The following is a 20,599-nucleotide window of genomic DNA, read 5'->3' on the forward strand; positions in this document are numbered from 1 at the left end:
ACTGCCTGTTAAGTTGGAGGACATTGGTGTGCTACAGCAAGGGTAATAAAACCCAGAGATACTAAACCCAGACTTCCTAGTTGCTTGTAATTTCAAAATCAACAAAGTCTATTTCTTTATGACCAAGATAAGAATTTGGTTGATGATTTAGAAGAGGCGTTGCATTCCCCCTTCGCTGAACCATGGCTAGAGAATGAAAGTTAGTCATAAATCTAACAACTCTATGTAAAGAAGTGGGATGGGTATGGTCATGACTAGAAAGAAATGATTTCTTTTATCCAAGAACTTTCATTTTAGATAAAGCACAGTAAGAGAAGTTTCCCAAATGTTATTTTGTGAAGGAAGCTTATTTTAGATAATGGACAGATAGTAGCCCCTGATGTAATAGTGTATTTGTAATACACACTATATGACTTCTTTCCAAGCACTTTTCCTTGATGTAGTGAAAGGATGTCCATCCAAGATGCGGAAACTTGCTTTCCATCAATGGTAATTATTTGGTAAAAGAGTCCCCTAGAATTATAAACCTAGTATCACATCTGTTTAACATTGTGATGAAAACTTAAGTCCAGAAACTATATAAATCTGAGTAATTATAAGTGTGGGGAACTCATAAAGGCCTTCATTTTTCAACATCACTGAACTAAAGCAAAATTTATTGAGCTGATAAACTATGAAATAGTGTCATTTTCACATTAATGTTAATGGGATATTAATGTTATCCTGAAGTTATTTTTATAGGAACATAATTTTTTAGAAGAAAACAGTTGTACACTATGATAAAGAAGTTTAACTCTGGGCAATGTGAGAAATTCTCAGTCTTCAGAAAGCTGTCATTTATCCTTTGAGAGTATATGGGCTTATTCTGTATTTTATATATGTTAAGTTAACATCCTAAATTAAGGGTTTTACTATTAAGTTATATTAGGAAATTGTCATTTTTTAAGATTAGATGTCTTTAAGTATTTTCTTTTATTAAAAATAGTAAATTTCTTTTACAAAGTGGGTGGGGGTAGGAAAAGGTAGGAATACAAATTATCACCAATATAACTTTCATCCAAAAGACAACCCTATTTATCTTGCTGTATAAATAGTTCTTTACGATGTTTTTGCATGTTTTTCCCCTCTCTCAGTATATTTCTGAGGTACATAGATAAATTTCTTTTCCATTGTAATTTTCGGCCTCCTAAACTTGAACGTAACTGTCCTTCCTTTCCTTTTCTCCTATTCTTCACTGACAAACTTCCATTGGCTCTTCCTGTGCTCAGCGCTGTGATGATCTAGAACAGTGGCTCTCAACCTTGGCTGCCCATTAGAATCACCTGGGAATCTTATTAAAATCCTGACTTCTGGGTCTCATCCTCCGGAAATTCTGTTTCTTTGTTACAGAATTATGGCCCCACCCCATAACAAAGAAACAGAATTTCCGGAGGACAAGGCCCAGAAATCAGGATTTTAAAGATTCCCAGGTGATTCTAATGGGCAGCCAAGGTTGAGAACCACTGACCTAGAACTTGTTTTTAATTCTGAACCAGCCTCGGCTTGATTAATCCAATAGGTACCTTGGGGGCTCTGTGGTCTAGGAGCACCTGTCTTAACTCATCTGTAACACAAATTGGCTGCTTGATTTCTTAAAAAAATTTTTTTTGCCAGAAGGTAAGGGTCAGATGTTTTCTAGCTGAGGAGAATTGCCAGTGCTGAGCACAATTCCACCGATCGCCTGAGCAGATGCCAGCTGAGGCCCTGTTTAAGGTTTGCCTTACTTGCCTCTGTCGCTTTAATGTGTGAAGGCTTTGTCAGGGACCAAGGACCATTGTGCATGGTTCTAACCCCTTTGTGTCAGTTGCACATCATATATTTCAATAGCTCCCTCATGAATCTTATTAGTCAGTTCTTTCCCGTGTATAGCAGGTCCTCAATGACCATCGGACCTTGATTGTGTTAATGAGATGCCATAGGAACTTAACTCTTGTTTATATCTATTAGCCTGCATTGTTTTGATTAAAGTCACAGAACCAATCAACAACATTGCGTGAGGACTCAATACTTAAAACCTTGATTAGCTCATACGTATTGGCAAAGTAGGATGGAATGAGCTAAGTAAGATCTTTTACTGGCTCTACTAGAAACAAAACTGCGTTAAGCCCACTTGGGCTGCTATACCACAGAACACAGACTGGTTTATAAAGAACAGACACTTATTTCTCACAGTTCTGGAGTCCTGAAGTCTGAGATCAGTGCCAGCTTGATGGCGTTCTAGCGAGGGGCATCTTCAGGGTTGCAGACTGCCTGCTTCTCCTTACGTCCTCACATGAGAGGGAACAGCATGCTGCAGAGTCTCTCTTGACTCTTAGGTCATTAGAAATCCCATAAGGGGGGCCACCCTCATGATATCAACTAAACCTACTTACCTTCCAGAGGCCCCACCTCCAAACCATCACATTGGGGATTTAGGCTTCAACACAAATTGGGTGGCACAAACATTCAGTCCATTGCAAAAACTGGGCTCATTTTTCTGACTTTAATTTAGTTGTTTTCTTAATTTTGTGCTTTTTATTTTCCCAGATGATTCTGATAAACCTCCACAGTCACCACTCTGGACACCTATGATATGACATAATAAGTTGGTAGCAAATTGGGCTGGACTTTTAATGGCCGTCAGATACTTTCTAACCGGAAGGTTTGGGGAGATTGTTGTGCTAATCCCCATCACCCAGTTGTTTTCTTAGGATTTACCTCTTCCTGTTAAAAAAGAAAAAATCTAGCCAACTATGAATTAGGTTAATCTAGAAAGTACTCTGCTATTTCTCTTTTTAAACATCAGGTCCACTCCTTATAGCATCATCATCCTAAGTGCTTTTTACTTATGTTGTCACAATCTGTCTGTCTGAGTTCAGTTTATATGGTAGCCCTTCCACGAGCTTCCCCCTCTCTTTTACTTTTACTTATTTACTTATTTATTTTATCCTCACTTGAGGATGTGTTTTTTTATTGATTCTAGAGAGAGAAGGAGGGAGGGAGATAAAGCGAAACATCAGTGTGTGAGAAAAATATCTATTGGTTGCCATCCATATGCACCCTAACTGGTATTGAACCTGCAACCTGGGTTTGTGCCCTGAGTGGGAATTGAACCCACAACCCTAAGATGCTCAGGATGATGCTCTAACCAACTGAGCCACACCAGCCAGGGCCCTCTCTTTATTATCTCGGATTTGTTGTAATAGGCTGCTTTCCAAAATTATTTTTTTATTAAAAAACTTTTTTGCAATACAGTTGACATACACAGTATATTAGTTTCAGGTGTATAACGTAGTGACTAGACATTTATGTAACTTATGAAGTGATCACCCTGTTAAATCTAGTACCCATCTGACAGCATGCATAGTTATTATAACATTATTGACTATATTCTCTATGCTTTACTTTGCATCCCTGGGACTGTTTTTCGTAACTGGCAGTTTGTACATCTTAATCTCTTACCGCCCACCCCCGACCCCAAAATTTGTTTTTCAAGTCAGGTGTTTGGAATATATTTTCTCGTAGAAATGATTATATGGTAGTTAGACTAAAACTTTTCAAAGTAGATTGAAAAGATCCATTAAAACCTTTCAGAATTCTGTGACTGAGTATCATGGTGAGGCCGACGTTCTCATCAGACGTTCTTGCCAAGCGTTCCTTCCCCCCACCTCTCCCTCCACCCCAGCCAGCGTCATACTTCTCTTTAAATGGGAAAAGGCTCCCGGGAGGCAGAAATCCGATAGTGTGGGGAGCCATCTCTCAGCTGCACCCTCTCTTTTTTGCTATTTTGGTGGAGGTCAGTATCTGCCCACTGAGAAGACACAGGCAGGAAGAGCTGTGAATTCAGATGAGTTGGCTAAATTTATACACACTAAGTTTATCCATTAAAGGAGTTCTGTATTTATTTTGGGAACATAATAAGAACCCTTGGTCTGAGGTTAATTAACCTGTAATGAGAAGGAGAGCTACTGAAGAGAAGTAAAGAATCTGGCAGTCCATTGAACTGACTTAATTACAAGGCGGCCTTTCAAATGAGTATGTTTATGAATCAGCTATATCCATTGATGCTCCCAGAAAAAGCAGGCAGAAGGGGCTTGGGTTAGCCTGAGAATTTGATGTGTGGTGATGGATGAGCGGATGCCAATTGCATGAACACTGAATAAAAAAAAAAGCAACGGGATATTCTTAGGAAAGGAATAGGGGTGCGCATTACAGATAGAGACCAGCATAGTGAGTGCAATGCACCACTGGGCTGCTGTCGTGATTCAAGCACAAATTTCTGACTTACCCTGTAAACTTAGCATATACTAGTACTCTCCCAGATTTGAGGATTGTTCGAGATACGGACAATGTCAGAAGCACCTGAAATCTCCTTCTGCCTGAATTGGCAGAACTGGTGGTGTCTGTATTCGGCTCTAAAGGGGTAGGTTGTGGAAATAAATGAGCAGGAGATGGAAGGTCAAGTCTGATAAGGAATTTAATGGGCACTTCATCGTAATCATAAATAATACCATTCCCTCTATCTTCTCTGCCCCTTAACGTCCATCCGAACTCCCCAGCGACCCTGAAAAGTTGAGAGATTTTTAAAGCTGAAAAAACAAGTCCGGAAACCCTGCTCTTTGGGGGCTAAATAATACGGACTCCTACAGCGCTGCCAGCCCGCGTAATGAAACACCCAAGTTTAGGCTGCTGAGCTGGGGCCTCCTGTGCGGCCCACTTCATGGGAATAAGTTAGGAGAGCCAGTTGGTAAAGCAGTCCCAAGTTTCACCCCCAGGAAGCCTCGGTTTGCTGAAGCGGGCAGGAAATTGATAGCTGGTGCCCGAAGAAGCTGAGATTCATGTCCATTTTCAACCCGTTTGTCCTGCTCTCTTCTCTGTGTCCTCATACTCTCAGACTCAGGAAGCTGCTCCTTACCCCGCTACTCCCAAGAATTCTTGGCAAAGGAGGTAGACTCCCAACCCATAGCATCATTTACCCCAAATCCTGCTTTCTTCTTAAGATCCTGTGTTCCTTCAGCTCTGAAATGAAATGGGCGGTTTCGATGATTTGTCTCACTGCTTCTAGCTCTGAGCCAGTCCAGACTGAAGACAGCGGCCGTCTTGAGACTGACACTGGTGGAGAATGATAGAATGGGTAGCTTTGAGAGGGCCCTCAGGAACCATGTAGGCCCACCTTCTCATTTCACAGATGGGGACGTTGAGGCTCACAGCGGGTGAGTACCTGCTAGAGCCACACGTCTAGTAAGTTATCCATAGGCAAAGGCAGCTTTGGATGTTCAGAGTTATTGGCTAGCACTGTATGATTACTCCAAAATGAAACGTAACTGGACATAAGTTTCCCTACTACAAAATGATGCCTTACGTGAGTTTTTTCTTGCCTGCCAAGTTCTCGCTATAATGCTTTTAGTCAAACACAGGAACAGGGCCCTTCATGGGCAAATGCCTTAGAATGTTGTTTCTTAAAAAAAAAAAAAAAATGGCCGTGAGTCATACTTCAAAGCTTGGCCAAAAATGTGGTCAGCACAGAATCTCACTAAGCTGTATAGGAGTTCTCTGCGGCTTTCCGGGTCTTTTCTCATTGCTTCAGGTAGGAACTGTTTAACATTCTGAGGAGCATGCGTCCAGTTAGCCTATTCCCAGCTTCACAGCACAAAATGCGTCTGACTGACTCTGACATCCCACCACCCTTTCTTTACTCCCCTCGTGCAAAGAAAATAATCCTGAAGCTGTATTTTCAGTTGACTCTGTGACCCAGGCTCATTTACCTGTTGGATAAAGTCTACTTCGGTTACGTTAAAAGATTACATTTTGTACATGGTGTTGGTCTCACTTTATTGCCTATGCAGGGATCTTTGATCAGTAGGAGCTTGCCTCTGTGACCTCCCAGGGAAACGTGAAATCTGCCGCTGTGGCGTTTTTGCAGCTGTGCAATCACAGATAATTTGTTGACTCAGTGATGGAAAAGGTGAATTGGGTTTGGTTGCAGGGACAGCATAGGGGCAGTCACATAGCCTTTCTCTCTTTTTAAAGAAACTTCCTGTTAAAATTATTTAATATCTCAAATACATAGACAAGTACAAAAAATGATGCAGCACATTCCCTCTACCTGTCCTTGTGAGGTCTACTGATCATTGCATTTTCTAGCCCTCTCACTAGCCTTTTTCTTCATATCCTTATCACCCTCTACCAAATATGTAATTTATTTGTTTCATTTACTATCTTGACGCCATTAAAATCTAAGTTCACAAAGGCAGACATTTCTGACTTCTGGGTTCCCTGCTACTTCCTTATTAACCAGTGTCTGGCGTGGATGTCAGTATTTTCATATTTCTCAATATTGATTGGTTAAGTGAACTTTTCCCCAGTTTGCTTCTTTCTATGAAGTAGAATAGTTTGGGATTCCCTCCACAACTGTATACCTTTCCTCAAATCAAAGTTCCCTTCTTTCCTACCTCCCCGGAGGTAACCAGTACTGTGAATTTGGTGTTTATAATTTTGTGCCTATTTTTATATCTTGGGACATATTTATGTGCACCCACTGACAAATATGGGTGTTTGAGGTATTTATATAAATGTTGGTGTAATCTTTAATGTTGAACTACATGCAGGACTGGGGGGCAGAATGGGGGTACAAACATTCAGGTAAGTCCCGGTATGACTAGTAAGCAGAACTCCCCCCGAACTCTCTTAAAGGAAGATTTTCCATGTGCCTTGAATAAATGCTGAAACAAGTGATGTACCAGACAGCAATTAAGCTTTAACATCAAAGAATGAACCTGTCTTGGTTTTCTCAAGAGTGAAAGAACTAGATGCATTTAAAGTGTCTGTGCTAGAAAATTGGCCATTTCTTTGCAGTTTCTCCAAGGAAAGGGGTCATAATGGTCCAATCAAGAAATCTAATTATCAAAGTTTAAGTGGCCTGCTATTCTCAGTAAAACTTCTTTTCCTTCCTCCAGTTGAGACGAGAGAAGATTGACCTTGAAAATACTTTGGAGCAAGAACAAGAAGCACTAGTTAATCGTCTCTGGAAAAGAATGGATAAACTTGAAGCTGAAAAGCGGTTTGTTTAGTCTTACTGTTTAATACGGGATTGCGTATGTGGCCAGGGTGCTGTTCTGGGTGTGACTGAAGAATAACAATGGGACCTTTAATTCCATGGTTGATGCGCGTCATTTAATTTGTCAAATGAAAAACATGTTGAAAGCTTCCTGACCTCTTTTCATGTTGGTCACCTCTTTACACTTTGCTCGCACTGGCCCAGTAGAATTTCTTTCCATTTGGTGTCAGAGGCTATGAAGAAATTAGTCAAGGTGCTATTGTTCACCTTTAAATTGTTCTGAAGGATGGCTATAGTTTCAGCTTTTTTACTTGATTGAGCTGGCTTCCCCAGTTCTTTTCTAAACTGCATAGCGTATGTACTACGTGCCTGCAGTTATTATATATTTATAAAATGTACTTTGTTAGGAAGACTGAGATTTTGATAGAAAAATTACCATGTAATTGTCTTAAAACTCGCTGCAAAGAAATGCTCGTACACATTTAAGGTTAGCATTCTTTGCGTTAAATGTACGTACATGGATGTGGAATGTCATTCAACGGCAAACATTTCTTGAACCCTCTGTGCAAGGTACTGTCAGGCCCTTATTTCTAAGTGCTGCAGACTTTGGGTAGCTGGAGCCAGGCTTGAAGAATAGCGAGGAGTTCTGTATGAGGGATGTAAGGATGGGTGTAGAAAGGGAGTTTCTTGAAAACGTTCATTAATCCACCTTACAAGAACCTTTTGTTTGCTAACCAGAGTCCTTTTGCCATAAATATTGTGTTTGGATGAATCCATAAATCATTCTGAGTTCATCTCAAGATTTGCAAAATAGAAATATACCACAGGCTTTAAGAAAAGGGCAAGTAGAGGCACTGTATATCTACAGGGAAATATTCAAGATGTAGCTGAACCAGCTGCGTTTTGCATTATTGTAGCTGTACTAATAGATGGAATTAGGGAAAAATATTTAACGTAATAAATGTAGGGACCATTACAACATTTAACATACTGGTTTGCTCAGCTAGAGCCGTTGAGCAAACTCAAAGGTAAAAGTTAAAAACAAAACAAAACCAAAACCACCCCCAGCAGCCTGTAAAAGGGGACATGGAGGTCTGTTACCATTCATTCTCCCTTTGCAGAACACAATCAGTACCGAATTACTGCAGATTATTGGGTTGAGCAATCTGAAATTGACATTTTATAAGTCAAAAGCTGTTGAATATAACAAATACGCATTTTATGTGCTTAACAATAATCAGTGGGGAAGGTGGAACTGCCAATTATTAACCTAATAATTTTTTTGTTTTGCTTTTAACTTTTTGCCTTAGTTATGGCCAGGAGCCAAGGGCCTCTCATCAGTTTGCCATGCCCTCAGCTTGGTTTTCAGCAGGGAATTTTATACGTTGAGTCTCTTAGGTTATGCCACCATCCACGGAGATAGAAAGTGCACAGTTCATAAACCTTCAGCTTTGAGAGAGTGACATTCCGTTAGTATCTCCATGTCCTCAATCAGCATGTCAAACCTTTAGTGAGTAGATAACTCTGGAGCCTTCTGTATGCCAGACATACTACTTAGAACCAAATGTTAGAGATTTTTTTTTAAGGAATGCTTAATTACCAGTGGCAACTTAAAGGAAGGAAAAGGAGGGTGGGTCCTTCAGCGCTGCCCTTGGACCCGAATACCAGGTCAGGGTGACCAGAAGCTCATGTGAAATGGGCAGAGGAGATCAGCAACCCTGTGAATTGGTTCTGCAATTCATTCATTACAGGAGGTTGCTATTAAAACAAGCCCTCTGGCTAGTATGTTTTGTCTTTCAGAGGCAAACAGTTTTTCATTGTTGGATTTTTTTCTTTTCCATAAAGAATCCTGCAGGAGAAATTAGACCAGCCAGTCTCAGCTCCCCCATCACCTAGAGACATCTCCATGGAGATCGACTCTCCAGAAAACATGATGCGCCACATCCGGTTTTTAAAGAATGAAGTGGAGAGGCTGAAGAAGCAGCTGAGGGCCGCTCAGTTACAGCGTACGTAGCCTCTGGTTTCCCTGTCTTCTGTCTGCAGAATGAATCCACTTACCAAGTACCAAGGATTTTACTGACATTTACTGTTTGATTTGTGTTAATCAAATTCATAATGTATTTCATTTCAATACATGTTTATCCTGTCATCTTGGAATACATTGTTTTTTAAAAATTACTGTACTAGGGCCAGGCACCTAGTTTAGAATTCTTCTAAAAAAATAATTCAAATAATTTCAGGGTAATATTTTTAACCTTCTCTCCTGCGTCCATCTTTAGGATTGCAAGAGACCTCAATATATTTGGGGGGCAGAGATTAGGGTGTTTATCTTACTTACTGCTAAATTTTAGCCATAGCTAATATTTGTTCATGGTACTTGAATAAGTGCTTTTGAAATTTATATTTATTATTTTGGAAAAGGTCGGAGTGTTGAGTTGGAAGTCAAAGGAACTAAATTTCTGAATACTTGATGAGATCATTGTGCATTTGTGTGGGTCTCTGCTATTTCTGCTTTTAGGTTGTTCCTATTTATTTGTTCAAATAGGCGATGTAGTAAAAGGTATGCAGGGGAAAATAAGTCTCTCTTATTTCTGATCCCCAACCACCCAATTCTGACAATTACCCATTTAAAAAGGTTTTTTTAAAGATATGTTTTTACTGATTTCAGAGAGAGGAAGAGAGAGAGAAACATCAATAATGACAGAGAATCATCAGTTGGCTGCCTCCTGCACACCCACTACTAGGGATAGAGCCTACAACCCGGGCATGTGCCCTGACTGGGAATCAAACCGTGACCTCCTGGTTCATGGGTTGATGTTCAGCCACTGAGCAACACCAGCTGGATGCAATTACCCATTTTTTATACATTTTTTCAAGTATATGTGTTTGTATAAACTTTTGAAATACAAATAGTAGTACAATGAATATACTCTTTTGCATCTTTCTATTTTAACTTACTGTATCTTGTAATTTTCCTTGCCAACTTATAGAGATATCTTACTCCCTTTTTTAAAAGGCAGCTTCAGTATTTGATTATTTGGTTATACCACATTTTATTTAGCCAGTCCCATACCAATAGACCCTTTTTGCTGGTGATGCCGTAACTGCAATGAACGTCTGTACACACATTTGATTACTGTTCAAGAACACCTCCAGGGTAAATTTCAGTGATTTCATCTTTGTTTTCTTTTCTAAAATTCATTGTAAGCTCTTATTCAGTCTGGGGTGGTGCATCAAGAACCTTTAAAAAACACAATGTGCTAGTTTCCTATTGCTGCTGTAACAAAAGACCACACGCTTAGTAGCTTAGAACAGCACAATTTACTATACAGGAGTGGGCAAAAGTGGGTTTACAGTTGTGAGCACACAAAACAAAAGTTTATTCTTGTATTATTTGTTAGTCATTGCATCATTTTTCATACAGACAACTGTAAACTTACTTTTGCCGATGTCTATATGATAGTTCTGGGGTCTGAAGCTCAGAAGAAGTCTTACTGGGCTAAAGTCAGGGTGTCAGCAGGAAAAGGCTTAGAGGGAGAATCCATTCCTTTGCTTTTTCCAGCTGGATGCCTGCAGGCTCTGGCTCATGGCCCCTTAGTTCCATTGGCTTCACTTCCACCTCTGCTTCCGTTGTCACACCTCCTTTTCACTCTGACTCTGCTTCCCCTTATAACAGTGGTTCTCAACGTCCTGGCCCTTTAAATACAGTTCCTCATGTTGTGACCCAACCATAAAATTATTTCCGTTGCTACTTCATAACTGGAATGTTGCTACTGTTATGAATCGTAATGTAAATATCTGATATGCAGGATGGTCTTAGGCGACCCCTGTGTAAGGGTCGTTCGACTGTCAAAGGGGTCGCCACCCACAGGGTGAGAGCCGCTGCCTTATAAGGACCTTGTTGAGCCCAGCCAGATAATCCAGGACAAATTCCCATGTCAGAGTTTTTAACTTAATAACATCTGCAAAGTCCCTTTTGCCACGTAAGGTCACATATTCCCAGGCTTTAGCAATTAGGATTTGGATATCTTTGGGAGTCCGTTATTCTGTCTAACTCGATACAGGTCTCTAGCCTTCCTCTAGGAGTAGAGCCTGGCCCTCTGTTTTTTTAATGTAGGTAATGCTGACATATACTCTGGGTTGAGAACCACTAAATATATTTCATGAAAACAAGTCAAGGAGCTCTCAAATATTAGTTATTTTAGAATGTTTTTTGAGTTGTTGGTGTGTTGGGCACAGTGTCCTTTAGCACCTTTCTGAATTCTTTCCAGTGCCATCAGCTTGCATTTTTCTTGCTCATGTATACTTGCCTTGTGTCCCAGACAACATTTTTAGAAGAAATTTGGGAAGAGTTTTTCATTCCCATTACCTCCATCCTACTGCACTATTTGGTCTTTGAAGAGACTGCAGATACCACCAGAGGCACCCATCAGTGTGGGGACAGAGAAAGCCGAACCGAACAGCCGCAAGTGGCCGTCAGCCGCTCACAGGTGGTTTGGATTGGGTTTAGAGGATGAGTTAATAACTTTTCCTCATCCATCTACCTCACTCATCCTTATCCTCCAAGTCCAATTGATCTGAACTTGAAGCTCTCTCCCAATAGTTCTCAACTGTGGTTGAACATTGGAATCCTGGGGAGTTTCTAATAGACCAGTCGAGAGTCCTCCTCCTCAAGGTTCTGATTTCATTGATTTGGGTGGGGTCTGGGCATCGGTATTTTCTAACCATAAACTTGAAAGTGAAGGCAGACTGTGAAGGTCACCTTTGGATTATGTGGAAACCACCTCTTTGGACTCTGACTAGAAGTCAGTCTCAGTTGACTATCTTGGACTAGATATTGCAAGATGGCTGAAGATAGGGGGTGCATAAACTGTGGCCCCTACGTCTTAGGGAGCTCTGCGTGAGGGAAGGTAAGAGCTGACTTCTGGAAGTAAGTCTGGTCTCTTGAAATCAGGTGTGATGGTGTGCCAACAGAGGGTACCCAAGGAATGATATCTCTCTGTGCCTGGGTCAGTAACACCCAGAAGTTTTGGACCTGGTTGGTGTCTTCTCTATGCCTCTGGCTCCCCTGGGGTTTTGTTCGTTTGTTTTAAGTAATAGTTTACTGATTTTTAGCAAGGGAGAGGGAGAGGGAGAGGGAAACATCAATGTGAGGCTGTGACATCAAATGGCTGCTTTCTGCATGCCCAATACCAGGGATCAAGCCCACAACCCCGGCATGTGCCCTGACTGAGAAACGAACCTGCAACTGAGAAACGAACCTGTCCTACTGGTGCACTGGACAACACCCAACCAACTGAGCCACACCGGCCAACGCTGGCCTGTTAACTGCTGAACAGCCAGGAAGGCTTCCAGCCATCACTCCTGCTGACCGGCTTTCTTGTCTGTAGATTATTGTTTTAGGGTTCCCCCTGCTGATTTCCCCAGATGTGAAAGCGTTGCCGTTTCCTTTGAAAAACTGTTTCCTCTTAACTGATTATTCTTGAAGTCTCATCAACCCTCAGTTCTGCGAAGCTTTCTTTCCTATTTATGGAAAAGAAAGGCAACTTGCTCTGCCAGCGCCCTTCTGGTTCTGGAAACAATAAGTACTTCAAGGGGCCAATCTAATGCTTCCTGGAGCGCTGCTGAGAAACGCTGCGCCCGGGCATATTTGGGATGGAGTAATTTAAATCGTGTATATTAAAAGCGTGCTTTGTAAATATTTTCCCAGCATGCCTTCAATTAAAGGGACTTTTGCAACTGGATGAAGCAGCAGGGTTTTGATTATATTGAGAACAACGGAGGGATCTAGTGTTGAGTGTCCATAATAGTGTTCATTAATTTTGGTGTTTTTATTTAAATTTCTAAAATAAGGATATCCTGTAGCTTTTATGTGTTCTGTAATGATGATGTCTCAGAAGTCATGGGATATTTATTCTCAAAAGTCATTATTTGCTAAAGCACCAGACCTTCCTAGAGTTGCTAAAAACTGAAACTAATTCGATGGACTTGGGAGTTGAAATAGGGTCTGTTTGTGGCAGAGAAATGGCCAATGTGGCATTCCGCTCCTTCCTTCTTAAGTTTGGAATGGGCTGGAACTATAGAGCAAAACCTGTAGAATTCTCTCAGACGTGATCGTGGCCACTTTGACTGGGTAGCTGTTTTTCAGAATAGAGAAGTAGATATTACCCCTCCCCCCCCCCTTTTTTTTGAGGTTTTACTTTTTCCAAACTCATGGCTAAGACAGGGAAAAGGAAGAAGCAGGAAGATGGGTAGACACTGAGTTTTGTGTAAGGTTATTTTGGTTCCTTAGTAACAACAGATTCTGTCTGAGGTAAACCAGAAAAAGAGCGGGGAGGTCATGTGATGCCATTTATTGGAATGTGCCAGAATGCTGCCCAGAATAACCTCACAACGGTGGGGCTTGCGAACCAGGGACTCAGCAGAAGGAGATTCTAGAGCCTCGTGAAGGTGTCCGTTCTGCATTTCAGGAATCTGGGAGAGAGAATCCGACTAGGTCCAGTGTCTACCCCGGGGCTAGACAGCTCTGGCTGGGAGATGGATGCTGGAGTGGGGGCCTCAACAGATAGCCGTGGGCAGCAGTAGGTTTACAGCTGTAATACAAGTAAATAATACAGTAATTGCTAACTGCTAACACAAGAATAAACTGTTTCACGTGCCCACCACTGTGAACCTTCGTTTGCCCACCCCTGTATGGCCAGCTCCTCAGGAAGGGGTATTTGTCATAACCAAGGTGCCATCCCAAGAACCAGGCTGTCTGCAGGTCTTTACCTGCTCTCTGACTTGGGACGGCTGTGAGTGAGTCACAGACACACACACACACACACACACACACACACACACACATACACACACAATCAAAATTAATCTTATTTGAAACATGAAAGTTGTTTACTATGTCAATTTCTATTTTTTAAAAGGGAATTATAACCGTTACCCAGCAGGCTGTAGCTCATTGGCTCTCAGTGCGCCTCCACCGCAGTGCGCCGTGGGTGTGCTGACAGTGTGAAGGCTCCGTAGGTGACTTGCCATGCTGTGTCTGGAGTTGAGGGGCAGCAGAAATGGTGCCCAGAGGGCAGCCTGTGGGCTGGTTCTGTTTCCCTGATGGAGCCCCCTCCCCTCGGAGCTCCAGGAATGCAGGAAGTTCTGGTAGCTGCTAAGTCCAGATTTAGCTGCACCTCCACCATTTCCTCCTCCACCTCAGGCCCCTTAGAAGGCAAGGGAGTGGGGGTGAAGATGCCTAAACTCCCAACACTGCTTTTTGCATTTTTGTCTAAATGCAGATCATCGATAAACGTTGGTACTCAGGGTAAACTTTAAATCCAGATTTAAAGTATGAGAGAGCGAGAACTCCTGGCTTGAGGCAGTTCTCGTCTATAGCCCAGGAGCTGGACTGCCGGTGTCTTGGTCAAGATTTATGTGTGTGTGAGTGAATGAGTGAGTGAGTGAGTGAGTGCAAGGGCCACGTTTTCATTGAGAACTCTGGCTTTTCAGACTCAGAGAAGATGGCGCAGTATCTGGAGGAGGAGCGTCACATGAGGGAAGAGAACCTGCGGCTGCAGAGGAAGCTGCAGAGGGAGATGGAGAGGAGAGAAGCCCTCTGTCGACAGCTCTCCGAGAGCGAGTCCAGCTTGGAAATGGATGACGAAAGGTGTGCACTGGTCTTATGAACCTTGCTTATTTGTTTGTTTTTGGTTTATTTTAACAAAGGCTCTAAAAGGTCTCTGTTCACATCCTGTTAGATGTGGAAGGGGATGGCTCTAACATTTATTTGGTGTGATGATGAACACCGCTGCATCAAAGTAGATGCTGAGAATGGGGGACATGAAGTGACCATTTTCCTTAAACCCAAAAAGATAGGTGGGGAAATGTCCTTCCCAGAATTATTTGGTAGGGGGAGCAGTGGAGGCAGGGTTGTGTGTAGAGAGGCTAGTTCGCATGTTGGTGAACGGGTCTGATCCTGGGTTACGTCTGTTTAAAGCCTGGGAGCACTTGAAGTTGTAGATGCAGGTAGGCGAGCCCTGGCACAGCCCGAGGAAACGCACTCACAGGGTGAAGGAATTAGCAGGAGACAGGAGGCTGTTGAAAGCCAGAGGCCTTGCCTTAACATTCTTGGTAACTTTTGAGCCTTTTTGCAGTTACTTTAAAAAAATAATGCACTGCATTTATCTGCGGAAGAGTATCATCAAGCCCCCCCCCCCCCCCCCCCCCCGCCGATTGTCCCACTGAGAAATGGGCTGAAATAAGAGTCAGCCTTTGGTTAACCAGAGAAAGTGGTATCAGCATTTCTCTCTCATCCAGACTTTCCTCTTTCTCCCCGCTACCTCCTCCTTCCCCTCTCCACCCCCCAACGCTGGGAGCAAGGTGACTGTGAAGATAAGCAGCACATTCACCTTAGAAAAACTGCTGAGTCAGCAGCGAAACCCAGCAGTTGGGGAATTAGCCTGCCTCAGAACCAGGTGATTTCTGCAAGGAGATTTCCTGTTCTGGATCAGGGGTGCCCTGGCCTTACTTGGTCGGTATCGCAGTGTGGGAGGTGGGACCGAGCCTCCTCTGGGCCCCTCCACAGGCCGAGGAGCCCGTGCCTGAGACCAGGGTCTGCTAGTGCCAGGGATGTCAGAACACGCTGCTTGAGAGTATGTGGGCAGTGTTTACACAGCAGCACTCTGCTTTTGTTTCTGCTACTGACTAGATCCAGGGCGCTAACAAGGCTTCGGGCCAAATTGCTATGGACAGTGGTATTGTCATTTCAAGAAAAGTTTGAGATTTTTCGGTAGTGAAGGTCTATAATTTTATAATTTTAAAAAAAGGATAAAAACAGAGTAATGGGGCATCCTAATTAAAGAATCTATGTATATGCTTCCTCGTGTGAATAGAAGTAAAGAGTATTCGGTCTCAAAAGTTTATATAAAATTATTCTTACCTCTGAATTTCATTGATTTCTTTCTGATAGTGCCCCATTCTCTCTGAAATTCTTATCCTCTGAAAACCATTGGGATTAAAAAACACATCAGCCCTATAAACTACTTTATTAACTACTTTGAGGCACTGAGCAGACTGTCTGTTCGCACACACGGGACCCTGTGCTTGATCTTGAGCCAGATGCGCTCTGGAATTTCCTCCAACTATGGTGACACGACTAAAGCTCCTTCAGGCTCCAGATGAACATTTTTTCCCAGAACTGGTATGCACGCCAGAAGATTTGCTTTATCTTTTGCACGTCAGAGTATTTCAGGCAGAGTACAGCTTCCTAATAAAGACATCATCTCCTTTCCCTACCGGGAATGATGATACCACATTTGGGAGAAAAAAAAATAGACACTTGAGGCATCTACAAGTGTGTTTATTCCTCAAAAACCAAGAAGCCGTCTTAGCTGCTGGCTGGATGGTAGCATACAAGAAGTCCAGCCTGTGCCTCCGTGGGGGCTGCTCTACAGAGCAGAGAAGAGTCAGTGGTGGATGTCTAGGTGAGAGGTGTATGTCAGACTCAGCAGCATGGCTTTCTTCCTGTCGAGTAAGCCAGCGTAGCAGTGACAGCGCTAAAGTTCCACTCGTGAACTGATTGAGTATCAGGGCTGAGATCTTCCCCGGGACACAGATCCCAGCCCGTTCCTTCCTTTGGCCGCGAGGCCTGTGGAAGATAACTTACTAGGACGTCTCTCACACAGTAATTTCTCCTCTGTCACATCCTATCGTGTGACTTTGTTAATTAAGAAGGCTTGCCTTGTACAGGATCAACATTTGGTTCACAGGAAGACGTATCTTTAAGCTTCAGTTTGATCACACAGACCCCAGAGGGCTTGTTTGGGTTTGTTTCAAAGAACAGTTTAAATGTGGCCATTAAAACACGGACGTCTCTGTAATTCTTGTGGCAGTAGAGGTGGAGTCTCTATAGCTGCTGTGTGATGGAGAGAAGCCCGGCCTCTCTGTTGTGTCCCTAGGTCCCCATGCTGAGCTAGGAGCTCCAGATTCCCCAACCCAAGCCCTGGGGAGAGGTTTGCTGAGCAGTGACTCGCAAGAGCCCATGTTCATAGGTGTCTCCTAGCTACAGCATCGCTCTCTACACACTGGGATGTGAACCCCAAGCATTTGCTCATCAGAGCTCTCTTAAGAACTATTGACATGCAGGCGGTGCTGATCATCTCCCCCTTCCTCTTAGGTGTTTTAATGAGATGTCTGCGCAAGGACTAAGACCTCGCACTGTGTCCAGCCCGATCCCTTACACTCCTTCTCCAAGCTCAAGCAGGCCCATCTCCCCGGGTGAGTACCTGTGCTCGCTGCTTCTGGGACTGATTTCTGGTACGTTACTAGGCATCCCTGAATGTGTTCCCTTTTATCAGATAAAAGTCTTGTAAACAGAGAAGAGGGTGGTCATGTGTTTTTGAGAACATAAAAACAAATCACTATCAAGCCTGAGTCCTAGCTTGTAGTGTTTTTTTTAAATCCTCACCCGAGCATATTTTTTCCATTGATTTTCAGAGAGAGAGTGGAAAGGAGGGAGGAGAGAGAGAGAGAAACATCGACAACGTGAAAACATCTACTTGGTTGCCTCCTGCATATACCCCTATGGGAGGGGCAGGCACGTGCCCTTGACCAGAAATTGAACCTGCAACTCTTTGGTCTACAGGCTGATGCTCTAACCACTGAGGAACCAGCCAGCGGCCAGGGCTTAACTTGTAATTTTTAAGCGTAAATGTTATAGTGGGAACTGGTGTTTCTCTCTCTCTCTTTTTTAGTCTAAAAGGAATTTAACTCCCCAAACTGTTTTTAAAAGACTGTCTTTGTCTGCGATTTTAAATGCTGATGCATTGACAAAACCGTGGGTAGATTTTTAAGATGCATCATAGCATATCCTTTTTATTTTTTTAATAGGTTTAAGATTTATTGACTCACTAACATGGGAACTAATAAGATGGTGATGCTGCTTCAAAGAGCACTTTGAGGACCTGGGTATTTATAAATACATATATAAGGACAGTGAAAATAGCACATATTTTATGGCTTTTTCATTATGTTCTACCTATAGTATCTAATTTTTGTTCGCCAAAGAGTTAACCTAGGCACTGTTTTTCCCATGTTAACATTGAGGATGCAGTGAATCGGAAGCTACTAGTCTCATGGCCAGAAAATGGTGGGGAAGGGCGTGTCTTGTTGCAAAGCCGGTGTTGTGTTTATTGATTTCAGAGAGAGGAAGGGAGAGGGCTAGACAGATAGGAACATCGATGAGAGAGAAGCGCCGATCAGCTGCTTCCTGCACACCTCCCAGAGGGTTCTTTGAGAGCTCTTTTCAGTGGATCGTGAGTGGGACTCGGCCCTCGTACGAGGCCATGCAGAAGGAGCTGGCTTTGCTCCTCAGAAGCCTCTCCCTCAAAGGCGTGCTTGTCTTCATCTGACCCCAGAAACTCTCCCCGGGGTCTCTGGCTCCAGGACCAGCACAGCATGGGGCTCTCAGGCTGGGAGGGCAGGTGAACGGTCCAGCCAGGCAGAACAAGGAAGCAGCGGGGCCAGGACGATTGGCTGGCGAGTGGAGGGGAGGAAGGAATGAAACGTAGCAGCCAAAGGTTAAGTCTTGTGACTGACGTGAAGAGACTGAACTTGTGCTTGCTGCTAAACAGATTTTAAACAGGTGGGGGGAAGGATGTGTGTGTGTGTGTGTGTGTAGTGGGGGGAGTGGAGGAGGAGTGACTGCTTGGAAGGGGAATGGCAGTAAAGGTCTTGTGGTTTGGGGAAGTAAACAAGCCTCCTGTTAGGGTGACCTCTCCTATCGTCTGTTCTTGAGGTTGGTAAAGGGGAGGTGCTGCAGCATCGCAGGTAGCCAGAGGGAAAGCGCCAGGTAGGAATGGCTTGGTTTTGTGAGAGTAAGACCCAGCCCAGCTCGGTGACGCTCTGGGTTGTTCGTTTTTAAGAGGTGAAATCAAAAGCCCTACAACCAAGCGTGGCTGTGGCGGTGCGCTCACAAATGTCCAGCGTACTGTCGCTGGCATCCAGCCGCATAGAGAGAGGCTGTTTGCCGACAAAGACAACTTTCTGCCTGGATCTGTGTCATGGTCATCACTTGTGTTCCTGCCCAGAGGATATTCCTGAAACCGTTTCTCCTCCTTCCCAGGGGCCTTTACGCCTCTCCCAAAGCTTCCCTTCTTAGCTGCTGCTCAGTGCTCCCCAAAGAGCATTTGGGTTTCATTACCACGATCAAGGTCTTTATTGCTCCCTCATTTACTGACCTAAAAGGAAGGCATGACATAGGAAGAAGCAAGATGGAGACTAGCTTTTATGGTTGGTGGGTGATGCCGATTCATTATTACCTGTAGTTTAATGTTCTGTGTATTTAAGCCTAAAGAAATCTTTAGAGGCATGTAATTTCCAGTTCATTAAATATAATGTTGTGGTCATTGACAAATAAAGTCAGACCTTTGTTGGCAACATTAAACTTCTCTTATAACAAGTGTTCTGAAGAAGATATACTATTTTCATAATTTTGACTTTCATCACACCCTGTCCCTATAGTGTGGGGCTTGCTTGTATAAATAAGCTATTTGGTTTCCCCTTAAACTACATAATAAATAACACCAGGATTTTTTTTTTCTTTTATCCAGGCTAAGAGAGAATATTTGTATCCTATTTTAAGTTCTATAATATCATCAAAGTAGATTGTATCTCCTATTTGGCAGCAGAATTACTCCTATTCTAGTCCATTGCAGTCCTATTTTTCATGTGTTCTTTTCACTTTCTTTTTTACATTTTATATTTATTTATTTTATCTTTATTGTTGAAAGTATTACAGGGGTCCCCCTTTGCCTCCACCCCCCCCAGCCCCCGTTGACCCCCTCCACCTAGCTCCTGCCCCTTCCCCAGGCCTTCACTGCACTCTTTTTTTAAAAAATATATATATTTTATTGATTTTTTACAGAGAGGAAGGGAGAGGGATAGAGAGTTAGAAACATCGATGAGAGAGAAACTTCGATCAGCTGCCTCCTGCACACCCCCTACTGGGTATGTGCCCGCAACCCAGGTACATGCCCTTGACTGGAATCGAACCTGGGACCCTTGAGTCGTCAGGCCGACGCTCTATCCATTGAGCCAAACCAGTTAGGGCTTCACTGCACTCTTGTCTGTCCATGGGTTATGCATACATGCATATAAGGTCTCTGATTAATCTCTTCCTGAACCCCCACTTCTCTCACTTTGTTTTTTGTCGGGGGGGAGACTTTGTGGTTCTCAGAGAATCACTCCTTAGTGGGATGATGCTGTTCCTGCAGTTTTTATTTCCACTTTAGGCACGTTGGTTCTTCTCCCTCCCTCACCATTCGACATTGGCAGTCTTGCATTTTCACCAGCTTGTTGAGATATGTTGAATCCTGTTTCACAATTTGAAAGGTAAATTTCCTAGAACTTAGGAAAGATCTCCTTGTTCATTATATGTGGACTTGTATATGTGGATTAGCTGTGGGGAGAGTGTTTTCCAGGTCGTCCATTATTTTATACAGACTAAGAAAGAGACATTCCCAATTAGTATATTTTCATGTG

General features: G+C 43.0%; 1 protein-coding gene across 1 annotated transcript in view; it reads left to right on the plus strand.

Annotated features, from left to right (window-relative positions):
* Positions 1-20,599, plus strand: part of CCDC6 (coiled-coil domain containing 6) — a gene marked incomplete at its 5' end in the record, with an annotated part of 106,591 nt that overhangs the window by 76,803 nt on the left and 9,189 nt on the right. The window contains 4 exons of the mRNA XM_081104607.1: positions 6,975-7,078; positions 8,921-9,081; positions 14,570-14,726; positions 17,235-17,335. Coding sequence (XP_080960733.1) covers positions 6,975-7,078; positions 8,921-9,081; positions 14,570-14,726; positions 17,235-17,335 — 523 coding nt within the window. The remainder of the gene's footprint in view (positions 1-6,974; positions 7,079-8,920; positions 9,082-14,569; positions 14,727-17,234; positions 17,336-20,599) is intronic.

This window comes from Myotis nattereri, assembly GCF_964212035.1.
Source record: "Myotis nattereri genome assembly, chromosome: 13".
Lineage (NCBI taxonomy): Eukaryota > Metazoa > Chordata > Mammalia > Chiroptera > Vespertilionidae > Myotis > Myotis nattereri.